The sequence below is a fragment of the Mustela putorius genome, unplaced genomic scaffold, assembly GCF_011764305.1.
Source record: "Mustela putorius furo isolate JIRA1106 unplaced genomic scaffold, ASM1176430v1.1 tig00537227_pilon_pilon_pilon, whole genome shotgun sequence".
Lineage (NCBI taxonomy): Eukaryota > Metazoa > Chordata > Mammalia > Carnivora > Mustelidae > Mustela > Mustela putorius.
Window position 1 is genome coordinate 4649834 of NW_025422368.1, and position 18037 is coordinate 4667870.

At 41.3% G+C, this 18037-nt stretch overlaps 1 protein-coding gene across 5 annotated transcripts in view; it reads left to right on the forward strand.

Moving 5' to 3' along the window:
• The window catches only part of SLC11A2 (solute carrier family 11 member 2), a 38526-nt gene that overhangs the window by 18926 nt on the left and 1563 nt on the right, over window positions 1–18037 (forward strand). For 4 of the 5 annotated variants that reach the window (XM_004782071.3, XM_045072941.1, XM_045072940.1 and 1 more), the window contains exons 4-16: window positions 545–670; window positions 1100–1219; window positions 2922–3028; window positions 3557–3627; window positions 3736–3803; window positions 5207–5362; window positions 6048–6206; window positions 7610–7696; window positions 8411–8530; window positions 8691–8840; window positions 9394–9467; window positions 10051–10204; window positions 12174–12227. In XM_004782071.3, the coding sequence (XP_004782128.1) occupies window positions 545–670; window positions 1100–1219; window positions 2922–3028; window positions 3557–3627; window positions 3736–3803; window positions 5207–5362; window positions 6048–6206; window positions 7610–7696; window positions 8411–8530; window positions 8691–8840; window positions 9394–9467; window positions 10051–10204; window positions 12174–12227 (1446 nt within the window). The remainder of the gene's footprint in view (window positions 1–544; window positions 671–1099; window positions 1220–2921; window positions 3029–3556; window positions 3628–3735; window positions 3804–5206; window positions 5363–6047; window positions 6207–7609; window positions 7697–8410; window positions 8531–8690; window positions 8841–9393; window positions 9468–10050; window positions 10205–12173; window positions 12228–18037) is intronic. The other variant, XM_045072942.1, reaches the window with a different exon arrangement.

The window sequence follows — 18037 nt, forward strand, 5'->3', positions numbered from 1 at the left end:
TAGTGACAAATCCTTGGAGGAAAACGTTATTTAGGGAAGACTTAGGAGTGGAAAGTCTGCTGAACAACTCAAGAGCAGTGGCTTCAGATCTAATTTTGCAAGCAGTCTCTGAAGACAACTTTTGTAATCAGAGTAACTGTTTATAGTAACTTTCAGGAAAATGAGGACCTTGAGAACAGTTGCCACATTGTTCTAGTGATTATTTTTTGATCTAGAAAGTATGAATTTCATGTGTTTTACAGTAGCTTTTGTCCCTTTTGAGTGGTGGTTGGGTACAGGGGTACTGATACTCATACTCACGTTTTAGAATGAGAGGCTGGTGGATGGAAAGAGCAGGTAAGGGAAGGGCTCTTATTTGGACAGAGAAGTGGCCAGGTTATTGATAAGAAGTGGATAAGATGAAGTTGAAGTTGGGCACACCCAATATGCAGAAGCTGATATTGTTGCTTTATATGTGAAAAACAAAACAAAACAAAACAAAACAGATAATTAGATCAGTATTTTGGAGGTAATAATTAGTTTGATCTCTTCCTCTCTTGTATAGTATTCTTGTTTTAGCTTTCGTAAGCTCTGGGCTTTCACGGGACCCGGCTTTCTTATGAGCATTGCCTACTTGGATCCAGGAAACATCGAATCTGATTTGCAGTCTGGAGCAGTGGCTGGATTTAAGGTGAACATCTAGTCCTCTCCCTGCCCCTGTTAAACACATGCAGTCCACCCTCACATTCTTTCCCCCTTCTCTGCCTGTTGGATATCATCAGCCTTGGCAGTTAGATGCAACTTCATTGGCAGGGACACTTGGGTGAAAAGTACCTTGCCATCTGGTTTTTAAAATTTATTTTATACACATAGTTAGCTTTAAATTTATTTTCTTTTATCCAGTCACATAGTTTGACTTGAACAAGGGAGAAATTAAGGCTCAGAAAGGTGTGAGATGACCTAGCAGGTTATGTGCAGAACCTGATACAGATCTCCAGGTCATTTGATTCTTGAGCTGGGCTCTTTCCTGAATGTATTTCTCATTCACATTGCCAAACAACGAAATGGAAATACTCCAGTTGTATAATGAGTGTTATGATGGGATTTTTTTCTTCTCTAGTTGCTCTGGGTTCTTCTGTTGGCCACCGTCGTAGGGCTGCTGCTCCAGCGCCTTGCAGCCAGGCTGGGCGTGGTCACGGGGTTGCATCTTGCTGAAGTGTGTCATCGTCAGTATCCTAAGGTGAGTCATGTAGTGTCCTGTTTGTCACTCATCTCAGAGAAACGTGTGTGTCTGACAGAATGTGCTGGCCTCATGGTATATACTGAAATAGTGGAGGACTTAGTGGTCAGGGGCCCTGCGGATCAGTTCCAGGGGAAATTCTGTAGCCTCTCTTGCTGTCAACTCATGGTTCTGTACTTCTTTAGAATTTAAATTGAGATTCATTTTTAGACAGAAAGCTTCCTTGGAAAAATTCAGTTAGAGTAAATATTTACCATTCATTCCGCCTTCTGATATCTAGCAGTGCCCAGCGCATGGAGGGGTGGGAGTGCTTTAAGCACTTTCATTCATACATCCATATTCCTAATACACGTTATTTTCTTTTTTGTTTGACTTTGTCATCAATTTGAAAAATAACGTATTCGGGGCGCCTGGGTGGCTCAGTGGGTTACGCCGCTGCCTTCGGCTCAGGTCATGATCTCAGGGTCCTGGGATCGAGTCCCGCATCGGGCTCTCTGCTCAGCAGGGAGCCTGCTTCCTCCTCTCTCTCTCTGCCTGCCTCTCTGCCTACTTGTGGTCTCTCTCTGTCAAATAAATAAATAAAATCTTTAAAAAAAAAAAAAAAAAGAAAAGTAACGTATTCTCTTTTACTATAAACTCTATGTGGCAGGATCTTTGGATTTGTGAAGAATTATTTTTCAATTGACCCTGACTCTGGAAGTTACACTGTCTTCCACAGCTCTTTTCTGGACATTTTGGGCCTTTTCTTATTGCTGCCTAAGGCAGGAATGGACCCTATGTCTGGAAGATAGTTTTAACCTAGCTTCATCTTTAGATAAGATAATGATCTGCCTCTGGTTTGTCCTAAATGTATAATCTCCTTTTCTGACTCCGAAAAGCTATCCTTATCTGCTTTATCCCCCCTTATATGCTTCTCAGAAAAAACCTTAGTAATTTATAATTTCTTGTAGTTTCTCTTCACGTATATTAACAGTTATTTTTTTGTGACCATTTTTTATGTAGTAGATACCTGAAGCTGTTGTGTTGGGTTTGGGTTTTTGTTTTTGTTTTGTGGTTTTATTTTTTGGTTTTCTCTTGGCCTCTGTGAGCCAGTATTAACTAAATTTGTCTTTCAGCTGGATCGTTTGACCAGATTAGGTTCCCGTTTTGTTATATGCCACTCTGTTTCAACCAGTTTGCTTGGAGTCCCTTTACATATTTGTCCTTTTTCATTTGCTTATATATTATCATTATATTAAGGTTGACCCCAGCATCTTCATTTTTATTTTATCTCTTCAGCCATGGTCAGGATAATTGTCTTCTGTGGTCATTTTCTCTTCTCTCCTGAACAATATTTTGACCAGATTAGCATCCTCATTTTCCCCTAAAACTTTTGGATTGTTTTTAGTCAGGAAATTAAGTGGAAATTAATGATCAGAAACCATTCCTCTATTGAATGGAAGGTAAGAGAAAAGATTAGGATCAGCTGCTGTCCTGACCTTGGCTCATAGGCATCACCACATAGAAGCACCCTTGCTTTCTCCAGCTTGGGGGTACAGTGCAGTGACAGGCCAGGTGGAGCCCAGTTCTGGTACTTCATCTCTAGACTGAAGCCTTATGGAGGACTGTTGATGGGTCAGTGCCAAATGTGAATTCCAAACTATAGGGAAAGTTCTTAAAAATGATTAATTAGAACTATGTCTTTCTGCTGTTTGGTATTTAGGTCCCACGAATTATCCTATGGCTGATGGTGGAGTTGGCTATCATTGGCTCAGATATGCAAGAAGTTATTGGCTCAGCCATTGCCATCAATCTCCTGTCTGTAGGAAGGTGAGAGGGTTTTCCTCCAGAAAGTAATATTTTGCTAGATTTCAAAGCAAATGTAAAAACAAAAACCAAATTAATTTTCAGTTTTCAAGATTCAATTCAAGTATTATTTTTTCTGTGGAACCTTTCTGGAGCCACCTTCTCTCCCAGCAGCTGTAGGCTCTGTATGTTTGTGTTCTCATGTTGGGTTATGCATCCCTCTGTTTATACAGTGTCTGACATGTGTGTTATAATTATGTATTTGTATATCAGTTTGTCCCACTAGACAGTGAGCTCCTTGAGGGGTAAGACCCATACTTTTTAGCTTTGCATCCTGTCACTTAGTAGACAATGTTTGAATGAATGTAGTTTGTTCATTTGGTGCTGTGATCCTAAACTACCCAAGGCCTGACCTCCTGCCACTGTCCCCTCTCCCACGAGTCCTTACTTCTCCAAGTGTTGTGTATCTGGAGAGCTGTTGGAAAGAAAGTGGTTTTCAACCACTAATCTCCATTTCTTCCCATTAATCTCCATTTCTTGTCTCTGACCTAGGGTTCCTCTATGGGGTGGAGTTCTCATCACCATTGCAGATACCTTTGTATTTCTCTTTTTGGACAAATATGGTAAGGAGACTGGGAATGGAGGGGTCAGTGAAAGGAGCTACTTCCCTTCATCTGGCTGGTGGAGAAGCCTGCCTTCTGTGAGCTCACTGTTGCATTTTTCCCCTTTAGGCTTACGGAAGCTAGAAGCATTTTTTGGCTTTCTTATCACCATTATGGCCCTCACATTTGGATATGAGGCAAGTGTTGCAGGCTATTCATTACTTTTATAACCAAAAGAGACGGGGTTGTTTTGCCTTTTCTTTTAAGCCTGTATAATGCTAGGATGGTTTAATTTTATCACATGTGTTAACAAAAAGCCAGTTCAGCCTAGGCCAATTTTGAAGAGATATGATCTGTAGAGACTAGTCTCTGGGAAAGCCTGCTGGTCTCCTAGGTCAAAAATGACCAGATTTTGTAGGTCTTCTAGACTAGACTCCCTGGTTCCAAGTTGGCTAGCCCCATTACAGAGCAGCCTTAGAGAGAGTTAGGGAGGGAGTTGCAGCATTATTCCTGGCTGTTAACTTGGAAGAGTTCTGGTTTTGCTTATCCTGGCTTATACCACCTGCAGCTTGAACTTTCTCTGTATTCCAAGTTAATGAACTATAAAGGATATAGTGGATGTTTCTTGGTTTGTTCCCCAACCCAGATACTCCTAAGAATCAGTACCATTATAGGCAATAATGGTAGCTTTCTTTATTTTTTAAGATTTTATTTATTTATTTGACAGCACAAGCAGGGGGAGCGGGAGAGAGAGATGCAGGCTCCCCGCTGAGCAGGGAGCCCCATGTGGGGCAAAATCCCAGGAGCCTGGGATCATGACCTGAACCGAAGGCCACTCAGGTGCCCTGATAGTAGTTTTCTATGTCCAATTGTTATAAACTCATTTTTTCTCATTGGCCTGGTTGAACTTCTAAAAGTACATCTAATCTGGGATGCCTGGGTGGCTGGTTCAGTTGGTTAAGCGTCTTGACTTGATTTTTTGGGTCGGATCATGATCTCAGGGATCGGATTCTCTCTTCCACTGCCCCTCTCCCTGTTCACACTCTCTATTTCTAAAAGAAATAAAATCATTTTTAAAAAGCACATCTAATCTGTGAGTAGATTATGTAATAGATTAGTCTAAGGCTTCCAAGAGAAAGGCTAAACCAGGAAAAAGTATGTATGAGAAATATTTATGAATGTGTCTCAGCATACATTAGTGGCAAACATATTTTTAGATAAACATAGGTGAATAGAGGAATAAGTATGGATAATCAAGAATTGACTATATTCTTGGGTCTGCCTCATAGGAGCCGTTGTGAAAATAATGTCAGTGAGGCCCTTAGCAGCCATCTAATTCTTTAGAATATTAATGACATTCTCTACACATCTACCTTGTATATCTAAAATATGATGTGAAATACTTGGATATCCCAGGCCTGAATTCTCGGACCTCTGGAAGCAAGTTCCTCATGCTGCTTTGTTTTCTGATGGTTCTATATTCCTCATTATTCTAGGTGGTTGTTGAAGAAAGTGTTGTAAGGAGCAATGGATGCTGAGTGTTTCCTAGTACTGTGTTCCTCCCCTGGTCTCATATTCTAATAGTTATGTTGGTATGTAGTATGTTACAGTGAAACCCAGCCAGAGCCAGGTACTCAAAGGCATGTTCCTGCCATCCTGTTCAGGCTGCCACACCCCACAGATCGAGCAGGCTGTGGGCATCGTGGGAGCTGTCATCATGCCACACAATATGTACCTGCATTCTGCCTTAGTCAAGGTATGTCCCTTATATCTGTGTTGTCCGATAGTTTATGCTTCCTTTAGTTGCAGGGAACACACACTTAGTTGAAAAGCATTAGAGCCCTAAAGGAGAGAAAGGTTTTTCCATGTTTGGATGTTTATAAACTTTGCACACTCAGACTCTGTTTTTGTCACAAAGGTGACCAGAAATAAGTGACCCCACAGAGAAACTGGGACTAAAATTCTTCATAAAAGGTCGAAAAGTGCACCAAATCTCTTGTGTTTAAATCCCAAAAGATTAAAAAAAAAATCCCAAGAGCCTCAGTGACCTTGAGGAGATCAGGAGTAAAGAGCCCAAACCAAGATTTTATCAGTCATCTTATACAATAGTTTGCTGGGAGATCTCAGAGACCTTTATAATGAAGGTTGTTAGGACTGAAAATCAGGTGGTTTTTTTATGTCAGTGGTTCTTCTAGCCACAGTAACTGCGAGCTCAGTAGCACATAGTCATCATTTCCTGTTTGAGGAACGTGCAGTGTTGTCAGAGGGTCATGAGGTCCTTAATCACTGAGCCAGGATGTAAGTAAGTTTTCTCACATTTCTTGTGAGAAAATGTCAGTTGTTTGCCCTCTAAATCTTTCAGCTAACTCCAAACTTATGAAATAGTACAAGGAAACTTGTTCTAACTAATCAAAAAATGACTTTGACGTTTATGTCTCTAGTCCAGACAGGTAAACCGAGCCAATAAGCAGGAAGTTCGAGAAGCTAATAAGTACTTTTTCATCGAATCCTGCATTGCTCTCTTTGTTTCCTTCATCATCAACGTCTTTGTCGTCTCAGTCTTTGCTGAAGCATTTTTTGAAAAAACCAACGACCAGGTGGTGAGTAAGCCAGGGTCATGAGTGGTAGTGAATGTGAGGGTAGTGAAGGCCAGAAAACAGGAAGAGTGACAGGGACTTGGAGCTCAGGGGAAACAGATCTCCAGGTTTGGGGCTGCCCCCTCATCATGGCACTATTCAGGGTCCAGAGTCTGGGGATAGGCCAGGCCTGGACCCATGTTTCCAAGCTATTGGCTCAGAAGGGAGTTTGCCTCAGAATAAAGATTGCCTCACGCTGTTGTGTTCGTGCCTTCATGTCTGTTTGGCTCTTTGTCATCATCCCCTTTTGTTTCCTGTTTATCAACTGCCAGCCTGCTTGCCAGTCCGGTATTTGGAGGTGAGGACCGGTAGGGAGGAGTCAACAAACAGAACGCAAAACTGACTAAGATACTCTCTTTCGTATTTTTTTTTTAAGATTTATTTATTTATTTATTTGACAGACAGAGATTACAAATAGGCAGAGAGGCAGGCAGCAGAGAGAGAGGAGGAAGCAGGCTCCCTGCTGAGCAGAAAGCCTGATGCGGGGCTCGATCCCAGGACCCTGGAATCATGACCTGAACTGAATGCACTGAGCCACCTAGACACCCCTCTTTTGTATTTTGAATACTCTATTGTCTTAATTCCTGATGGCCTATCTATAGGATCTCTGACTTCTGGCTCTGCTATGACTAAGGAGTCCACTCATATTTCTTAAGGGCCCTCTCCTCCTGTCATCACTTAAAGCGAGCCAGCATTCATGTATTACTGTGCACACCTTTTTTTTTTTTTAAAGATTTTATTTATTTGGCAGAGACACAGTGAGAGAGGAAACACACGCAGAGGAAGTGGGAGAGGGAGAAGCAGGCTTCTCACCAAGCATAGAGACTGATGAGGGGCTCGATCCCAGGACCCTGGGATCATGACCTGAACTGAAGACAGACACTTAACAACTGAGCCACCGAGGCACCCCACCATGCACACTCTTAACTCAGTATATTTTTTTTCCCAAAGATTTAATTTATTTGTTTGACAGACAGAGATCAGAAGTAGGCAGAGAGGCAGGCATAGAGAGAGGAGGAAGCAGGCTCCCTGCTGAGCAGAGAGCCCAATGTGGGACTTGATCCCAGAATCCTGGGACCATGACCTGAGGCCAAGGCAGAGGCTTTAACCCACTGAGCCACCCAGGCGCCCCAACAGTAAATATTTTTGATAGCATGAGGGTGTAGAAGGATTATGGAAGAAGACCGTAAATGCCATTACTGCCAGTCCCTGCTCTCATTACAACCTGTATCCAGTGTCTTAACTTCCAGCCTATGTCTCCTAGGTGACTTGCATGTGACCTGTAGTTTGTGATCTGTAGGAATGCCCTTCTGGTCTGGTCCTTGCCTCAAAAATAAAAGTTGCTCCTGAACTGCTTTGTGTTCCAGATTGCAGTCTGTAGAAATAACAGCAGTCCCCATACTCACCTTTTTCCTGATGATAACTCAACACTGGCAGTGGACATCTACAAAGGGGTAAGCCTTTTCAGATTTGTAATCACTGCTCCTGAATCAGTATTTTTGGCATAGTATCTGATAATTTTCTGTGGGTTCACTTTGGAGCTGAAACAATCTTCTCTGGAGTGTCATTTACTTCAGAGGTCTAGGTGCCAGGCAAGCATTTTTGGATTATGTGGGAGGGAATAGAGGATCAGCTAAAAGATGAACTGTAGAGTTATGGTGGTAGTATACTGTTTTATAGGATGTTAACTGTGGGGAGACTAAAGAAAGTGCTCCTGGTAAAGTATTCTTTATTGGAACCTCTCAGTCCCTTTTAATGCTGGTTACATTATGAACCTCCCAAGAGTAGGATGCATAATTTATGTAGTATTTCCCAAATGTATTTGACCTTTATCTTCACTCCTGTTACTATCTTCCAGAATAGTGTGTTAAGTAATATAATTGGGGAATTGTTGTGTAGACTTTCTTTCTTTTTCTTTTTTAATTTTAAACATATTTAGGATGTAAGTTGAGGATGAAGGCTTTAGGAACTCGGAGAAAAGACTTAAGCAGAGGAATGAAGGAGTATCCAGCAAAATTTAGGTCGAAGGCCCCTAAAATGAGGTCAGGTCCTGAGTCTGGCTTCTGCGGAGTAGGGCCCAGCACAGCACTTGCTACAGAGCAATTTTGTTTTGGTCGTTGTCTAAGCAGATCATTGACAAAAACATCTTTCTCCCTTGCCTCCCCCAGGGTGTTGTACTGGGATGTTACTTTGGACCAGCTGCACTCTACATCTGGGCTGTTGGGATCCTGGCTGCAGGACAGAGCTCCACCATGACAGGAACTTACTCTGGCCAGTTTGTCATGGAGGTATGTGCTGTTTTGACTGGTATAGAGTAGAGGAAGAAAACATTGATTGCCCTTTTGTGACATCTTCTTAATCCCATGTTTCTAGGGTCTTCCTGAACCTCCCAAACCTTTTTCTGTTTCCTGTTCTAGACATTTATCCTGCTTCTGGGTTTTCTTCCAGGGATTCTTGAACCTAAAATGGTCACGCTTTGCCCGAGTGATTCTGACCCGCTCTATTGCCATCATCCCCACTCTGCTTGTTGCCATCTTCCAGGATGTAGAGCATCTAACAGGGATGAATGACTTCCTGAATGTTCTGCAGAGCTTACAGGTAAGGAGGGAGCTGGGGGAAGCCCCATCCCATTTAATCAGGCAGTGTTATATATTGCTGTTAGGTACCAAGCCTGTAGTGCTGGGTCCTGGGAAAAATTCAGAGGAAGAAAGAGGCACAGTCTCGGTAAATGTATGGAATCCCTGGTATCTGAAAAGCTTTTAGAAATGTTTTGGTTTGTAAAAGCCTATTGAATGGGAATTATCTGCTATAATTATATATGGAGTATAAAATTACTGTTTTTTAATCCAAGCAAACATTAAATAACATAGGACATGGCTAGGTCCTATTGAGGTTAAAAAAGCAAGACAGATAGGAATGTTTATAAAGACACTGGATCAGAATCGGTGTCCATTGACAGAATAAAGACATCGGATCAGACGACTCCATAGGTTTTAACATAATGCATGAGCATCTTGGGATAATAGGAATAATTTCTCATGAGGTAGATGAGACAGGTTATTATGTATTTCCGATGTGCTAACAGTGCTACTCTTGGGATAATACCAGGATCTCCAGTAGCCCCATCTGATCTCCATTCTTTCTCTTCCAGCTTCCCTTTGCTCTGATACCCATCCTCACATTTACGAGCTTGCGGCCAGTAATGAATGACTTTACCAATGGAATGTGAGTGTACTTCTCAGTTCCCCAAAAATATGTGGGGAAGCATATCTTCATTGAATAGACCAGTGAGAAAATGAGTCAGGTGGGGGAACCACATGTTTTGAGAGGTGAATGCTAGAGCTGCCCCTTAGTTTTTGGCTCAGAGAACAGAGACTATGAATGTAGTAAAGAAGGCAAGCACATTTTTCATTTCTAGCATGAGAAAGTTCCACTCTTAGGGCTTTAATTCTTTAGCTTTGGTCACTGAAGTGTAAAGCACCTTAATTCCATGTTAAATGAGAAAAGCATAAATGAATACCTTTTATGTACTTCTTGAAAGGGTATGGGGTATTTGAAATTATTTGTTGCTTTCTAGGTACTTGAGACTTGTTGCATTTTTAGGGACTTAAATATTAAGGATTACTTGATAGTATTTTCCCCCCCTCTTTCTCCCTATTGATGTTTTACTTGGGACATGATAAGAATAATTTTCAGTGCATTTTGAGATGCCTCTTAACTCCTGTCCTGTCTACTCCACAGGACAGTGTCCTTTTCTGCTTGTGAATGGGTTAGACTATTCCCCCAGTGACTGATGATTCTTTTACAGAGGCTGGAGGATTGCAGGCGGGATATTGGTCCTTATTGTCTGTTCCATCAACATGTACTTCGTCCTGGTTTATGTCCAGGAACTAGGGCATGTGGCACTGTATGTGGTAGCTGCTGTGGTCAGTGTGGCTTATCTGAGCTTTGTGTTTTACCTGGTAAGTCTTTTCAGAAGGGGGCAGGGGTGTAGGTATCAGACATGGTAGAGATGGGGCTTATGAACACCAAAATGAAAGGATCCAAAAGAGCAAAATAGCAATTTTTTTTCTTTTTTTTTTTAAAAGCACATAGCAAAAAAATAAAAAAAAATAAAAGTCCTATCTCCAGGTTAATGAGACTGTTTATGTGAAATTGTTAAGTCACCTGTGGTTCAAAATATTTTTAACCATAAAATTTATTTTGGCTCTTAAGAGCTGTCGTGTTACTTCTGTCTGGTTTCCATTCTTAGTAATTCCTGATAAGAGGGGCACCTGGGTGGCTCAGTTGGTTAGGCATCTGCCTTCAGCTCAGGTCATGATTTCAGGGTTCTGGGATCAAGCCTCATTTCAGCCTCCTTGCTCGGCCGGGAGTCTGCGTCTACTTCTCCCTCTGCCTGCTCATGCTTGTGCTCTCTTTCAAATAAATAAATTAATAGCTTTTTAAAAATTCCTGATAAGAGAGTATCGTGTTTTTGAAGAATTAAAAGAATAGTATATAGAAAGTAGAGAGTGGCACAAGATTTTAATAGCTGTCTACAAAAGAAAGAATAGTGATATTTTCTCATTGAATTACTCTAGAGTTATTTAAAAATGTTGGTTATAAAAGCATCACTATACAGAAAATGCAGAATAATGTATTCCAAGATGATCATTTTTTTCCCCCCTAAAAATCAGGGGTAAATTATGTTAAAAGTGGTGATAGTAGTTGTGTTAGGATGTTTCCTTGATGGATATATTCTTTTGTCTTATTTTCTAAATCTTCTGTAACATTACTTATATTAATGGAAAATAGTTGTAGCAACAAAGACAACAAACCCACCTCCCTGTTCTCTACAGGTTTCTCTGAAAAATGCATATGTGGAGGTTTAGGGACAGCAGAATTTGTACCATATATGCTTCAGAGAATGGTTAAGGATGGAGGCTGGAGACCTGCTGATCTTTTTAACACTTACCTAGTCCCCATGCTAATATCTGACACAGGTTAAGTACTCAATTGAGAAAATAACTTTAGTGACTATTGAAAAATTAAGCCCTGGATTGATTTATTTTTTCTTCTTTCCTCCCTAGTAAACCTTGAGCACCCTAGGATTATGCTGAACCTATATTCTAGGGATTTACTCCAAGAAAACCCAAGTAACTGAACATGTCCTTGACAGGAATTATTTTTAAAATTCACTGTAGAAGTTAAGGGAATCCTTCCTTCCTGCAGATTAGCTCTGAAGAGACTGAGTTGTCCTCAGGTAGCCTGAGACTGTTGAGGTTGTTGAAGACCCATTTTTAGGCTGGGGACTGATTCTAGGGTTGGTTATTGCTATTAAGCTCCCAAACACATACTTGAGCAGTTTGGGGTGCTGTCCCAGTTGTATTGGTCTGTCAATCATTACCTCCAGCTGCATCATGAGGAATGGGGTAGGACTGAAGAAACATGGTCTTCAGGGAACTCCCAGTTGGACAAAAGAAACAACAAACCAAGCAGTAGGAACAGGGAACTCGATATTAAAAATAGTAATAGTATGAAGAAACTTTGTTGAGAAAAGCAGATTCCAGGATGTTTTAATGGGGGTGTGGGGTTGGGAGAATGACTTGTGCAAACTGGGTGGTAGGACATGAGCAGAGTTGGATGTTCAAGGAAGAGAGCAGGGGGACGCCTGGGTGGCTTAGTTGGTTAAGTGTCTACCTTTGGCTCGGGTCCTGATCCCGGGGTCCTGGGTTAGAGTCCTGCATCAGGCTCCTTGCTCAGCAGGGACCCTGCTTCTGCCTGCTACTCCCCCTTTTTGTGCTTTCTCCCTCCCTCTCTCTCTGACAAATAAATCTTTAAAAAAAAAGAGGAGAGCAGGTTTGCATCTTGAGCAGTAAAGTGTGAGCAGTCATGATGGGAAGAGGGATCTGCAGAGAGGTTGGCGAATGATAACCATACTTTATCTTTCAGGGTTGGCAATGTTTGATTGCATTGGGCATGTCCTTCCTGGACTGTGGGCGCACGGTAAGCATCTCCAAAGTCCTGCTGACCGGAGAAGCCACTGGCAGCTATGCTAAGTAGACACTGGATCAGTCTGTCTGTCTTCCACGGGTAGCCATCAGAGCCAGTGTGTTTCTATGGTTTACTGTGTGAACATAGCCAAAAGTATGTGCTGTTGCACAGAGTGCATTTAAGACTCAGCTCTTTGTTGGGAAAGACTTTGTTTCAGTATATGTTTGAAAAGATGGAAATTTTTTTTTTCTTCCTGACCTTCTAACCTGGGAACTGCATTAGATAGGATCTTTGAAAAACTGACATGTGCTGCTATCATTCCAACACTAACTCTTACGTAGCTGCCCAAGAGCCAGCTTGTTTTATCCTTTTGAGAGATAATCCTATATGCATTATTCTTAACCAGGCTCTGTATTAAAAAAAAATATTTGAGAAATGTATTAAAGTTTTCATAAGACAAATTACAGAATGGGTATGCAGGTTTTGTTCATAAAAAGATAAAAGGCTGAGAAATACTTTTCTTATGCATACCCTGTCAGTTATTTTAATTATAAAAAAAATAAAATCTCAACTAAACTGGTTTCATCCATATTAAATATAAAATTATGAAAAATCTACCTCCTTCGGGTTCAGGATTCTTTTAACTTATTTTCATTTTAAATTTCCTGGTGGAAGTTAAGAGGGATGAGAAAGGATAAAGATGGTGATAAACAAACAGCAAAGCTGGCATGTGGGTGTTGGTTATTAATCACCTTGGAAAGTCACTGAGCAGATTTTCTTCAGAGATTGAAAGCTTATCAGGATTTTCTTTCCAGTCCCGATTTTCTTAACTTTCGTGTTAATACAGAGCTTTCCTGATGATATTTACTCTTGAGTATATAGATTTACAAAGCCTTCACCTTCCTCATTCAGGAGGTTGGTTTTAGAAAAAAGATGGTAGCATTTATGAACTGACATTCTCATGAGATTTTGGAATGAGAAAAGACTTTAAAGGAAAGAAGAGTCATCTGTTTTATTCCTAAAAGACACCTCCTACCAGAATTGTCATGGTTTTCCGAAGCATGCCCAAGACAACCTGCAAGGCAATCTCGGGAGCTATGGACCTAACTGTTGGAAAGCTCTGTGTCTCTCAGCAAGTCAGTAGGAATCACTGTGATTGAAAGTTCTCTCTCAGCAAGGTTGCACTGGGCTACCTCTCTTCAGCCATTCCCTCAGAGGGAAAAACTTTGAGACCAGATGGTGGAGCTCTGGAGTCAGAGGACATGGGTCCCTTCAGCATGAAGCTGCTTCTCTTCAGCCACTGCTGACATTTTTACATATGGAGCCTGAGATTATGTGATTATATCAAAGCAAATCACATTTGTCTGGTGGAGATAAATAATCAAGTCTGCTCTAGCCATTGACTTGATGAGAACAGTAATGGGAATGGCATTGAATGGCAATGACTTCTCATTTTTGGAGCTTTCCTTCTAGATTCCTGGTTGATTGACCTTCTCTATTCACCTGAGCCCCTAAACGCATTATTGCTGATACCAGGCCAAGAGTATAGACTGGATGGACTTTTATAAGGCATTAAGGGTAAACCACTGTGTATCACTGACCATACCTTACTTTAGGCCCTCAAGCACAGGATCATGAAAGAGAAATTTCCCTCACTGTTCCTCCTCACATCTGCCCCTGTCCCTGTCCCAAACTGGTCATAAGGGCACTCTGTGAAGATACTGGGGGCTGACATCTTAATCTCTCATCTGGCTGGGCTAGGTAGAGGCAAAATTGACAAAAAAAATTCTTTGTAAAGACAGTATAATAACACACACTACCTTTGCCCTGAATCTGGGTGGGTCCAGTCACTCTCAGAGTCATAAGACTTAGAAGTTCAGGTAAAGCTGCTTGTTTTCTTTAAAAAGTTTTGTTTATGACTTGAGATGATGGAAAATTTCTTCCCAGTTAAATGGCATTTTATAGTACTATGTGTGTAGTGTTTGACAGTGTTAAAAATACTCAATACTGTATTTCATTTGATCCTGTCAGAAAGAAAGTGTACTTCAGCCAGTACTCTGGGTGCAATAAACAATGCTGTGAAGTCTCCCAGCGCCAGTATGCGCGCTGTCTGTGTCGGATGTTAAGTGGTCCTTGTTTTCCACAAGTGTGACATGAAGTCATTGTGCTGTCACAGCACACTGGGAGTTAATGGATGGGGAAGAGCTGGAGTTTGGCTCCTGTAAGGTCCTGCTAGTAGTATAAGTGGTTACAACTGAGCTGTTAGTGCCCATTTAACTATGTAAACTTGGTTTGTAATTAAAAGATTTTTTTCCTTTTCCTGTTTGGTTTCCTGGGTATTTTTTTAACCTTAAAAATACTTCTGGGGATGCCTGGGTGGCCCAGTCAGTTAAGTATCTGCCTTTGGCTCAGGTCATGACCCCAGGGTCCTGGGACCAAAGCTCAGCATCGGGCTCCTGGCTCAGCAGGGAGCCTGCCTCTCCCTCTGCCTGTCGCTCCCCCTGCTTGCCCTTGCACACTCTCTCTTTCTCTGCCAAATAAATAATAAAAATTAAATCTTAAAAAAAAAAAGAAAAGGGACGCCTTGGTGGCTCAGTTGGTTAAGCGGCTGCCTTCGGCTCAGGTCATGATCTCAGGGTCCTGGGATTGAGTCCCACATCGGGCTCCTTTCTCAGCAGGGAGCCTGCTTCTCCCTCTGCCTCTGCCTGCCTCTCTGTCTGCCTGTGCTCACTCTCTCTGACAAATAAATAAATAAAATCTTTAAAAAAAAAGAAAAGAAAAGAAAATACTTCCGAGATACTGCAACATCAGCCGCCACCTAGATGACATTTTAAGCCCACATTGTTAGTGATTTTCTCTTCTAAAGGGATGGAGGTGCAAATAGTTTTAGTCCTGAGAAGACTTTCAGGACCCCAGACACCAAACAGTCATACCAGTTTACCCACTTAGTCACATAGTTTTGCTGCTTCTAAAGGTCACATCGTTGCAATACTTAAAGTCCAAAAAAATTGTTATTCTGCATTTCTTTGCCCTGAGTTGAACATTTTTCTATCTGTAGTCTTGTTTCGCCATTGAAGTAAGCTTTTATGTTCCGTATGTATGATGCCAATACAAAGTATGAGTATTTGAAAAGAGAAACCAAAATTGTTTAGCTTAAAAACTGAGAGCATTTTGGCGGAACTGATATAAATGGAAAAACTGGCACCATTTAATAAAACAAAGACAAAGCTCAGGCATAGTAAACTGCAGTTCCTGTCACCATATAAACAACAGGAAAATCTAAGTCAGCACTTCATTTATCCCAAGGTTGGCACAGAACTGCATTTTCCCTTTCTCTGTTGTAAGCTTTTCCTGTGTGTCTTACAGGAGACAGATACTGAAACACGATAGAAGTAATCTGGGAATTTTGTTTTCCATGTTGTCCTGCCTCATTTAGCTCTCCCTTCTTAACCTGGGTTTAAATTCAGAACTAAACTAGGAGGCAACAATTTGAAGATCTGATTTGAGACATTTCTTTTAGCTCCGCCCTCTGGAATGCTATCTGCTCCTTTATTGGACAGGACCAGTGCATCTAAATGTATCCGCTTCTCTTGGCATCTTAGCTTTTATGAATGTTAAAAACCACTACCATGTGCTAGTCCTGGTCTGAGCACTCTTATGACCTCGTTTAATTGTTAACAACAAGAGGATCCGCCTCTTTATTGATAAGGCAACTGAAAGGCCAAAAAGTAACTTCCCCACATCACATCGCTGGTGAATAGGCAATGGGCATTTCGACTTGAATAGCTTAACTCCAGAGCCCACACTGTCATTCCCAAACCATGCTATATAATACATAGTACACATTTTGTGCAGGGTTAAGACACCAAGCTGGGTGTTTGGCAGGACCAGGAACATATCAAAGCATTTGTGTGATACTCTAATTAGTGATAGAATATGTTTCAGCTCACCATTTGCCAGCTGGTAGACTAATTTTGTTTGACCTTTGCTATATTTGAAACAACTTCGAATGCTTTTTGGTAAGCACAGAAAATAGGCCATGGCCCTCTGTGATTCTACCTCAGTAGTAGCTAAGAACTATTAAGCTTACTCATTTGCACTACCTCTCTGCCCCTGACAGTATTTAGCCTACTCCTGGGTCATTTGGCCCCATTTCTCAGTGTCTCAGAGCAATATGACAAACTTCTCCGATGAGGAGGTTTTGTCTAGTAAGTCATCTGAGTGACTCTGGGGATCACAGGACTAATAATGCCACTCTTGCCTACTACATAATGAGGAAGCCCACCACCTCAGCTCTTGTGAAAAGGCTGCAGTGAGTTTATAGTGTATATGACAATCGCTCTTGGTTACCAACCTGAGATGTAAGACCCTGAAATGAATAAGGAGGCTTGTCTGAAGAGTTGTCTCTCTGCCCCGAGGCCACTCTTAGTCACTGTTCTTAGAACAGTTTTATCTTGGGCTTCATCTGGGGTCATCTTCACACATCCATTACAAGCCTATGAGGTATACGGGACAATTTGTAATACATTAAAAAATTACATTTGTTGAAGACTAACGGCGTATTAATGTACTTGGTATTCTCAAATGTAGCATTTATTCCTATTTTTACAAATAAGTAGGATAAGGCTCCAGAAGTGTACATGAACTTGCTCAAGGTCTGCTCCTCTCAAGTAGCAGAATTGGCGTTTGAACCCAACTCTGGTGACTTTTCCACTATACTATAATAGGGATGTTTTCCTTCTATGGATTTATAGTCTACATTCTGCATTAATATACAGGCTGTTGATGCCAAGGGGTGATAACTTTCCTAAAACCCTAAGTAATAACAGTAAGGCTAAAATGAGATTCAGTGATTGTCTCAGTGTATGTAGAGGAGAGAAAAGGAGTAAGCAATAACTTCACAGATCTCAAACAATAGGGATTCAGAAAATAAAGGGGGATGTTGCCTGGGTGTCTCAGTTAAGCATCCTACTCTTGATCTCAGCTCAGCTCTTGATCTCAAGGTCAAGAGTTCAAGCCCAGTACAGGGCTCCACACTGGGTGTGGGGCCTACTTCAAAACAAAATAAACCATAGGGATTCAGGTTTCCAGGAAGGCGGTCTGGCCATATTTTAAAAGCAGTCCAAGTAATTTCAGTTCAGCCTGACAAACATTTGAGACCCATAGGTCATTTCCCTCTCTCAGCACTTTTTTTTTTTTTTTTTAAATGAAAGGCTGTTCTCTGCTCAGGTGCCAAAAGATCATGAGGCCAGCCTGGATAATATGGCTCAGGATTTAGACTGAGCTCAGGGTTTAGAATTAGTGTTTAATTCTAATAATTTAGAATTCATATTTCATTCTAATATTTGATTTTCATTATTTAGAATTTATTTGATTTCTAAAACAGTACCAGAATACAAAAGCACTTGGTGTGTTGGCTCTGAATGTCCTTATCAGAAGTAGCCATCCTGGGTTGTCTGGTTGGCTCAGTCAGTTAAGCAGCTCAGGTCATGATCCTGGGGTCTTGGGATCCAGCCACAGAGTCAGAGTTGGAGTCTGGCAGGGAGCCTGCTTCTCCCTCTCCCTCCACCCCTCCCCCTGCTTGTGCTCTCTCTTTCTGTCAAATAAATAAAATCTTAAAAAAAAAAAATCCAGCAGCAGCCAAGTGTGTCAGAAGAATAGTCAAAGTGCAAATTTTGCTGAGGGCATTTGGCACTACCTCAATTCTTAACTATTTCAGTACCTAGCTATTTTATGTGCCATAAACCATTCATGTATCTATCTGCAAGCCATTTCTTTTCTGAAATAAAAACCAATATAGTAGTACTGGAAAAAAGCATCTT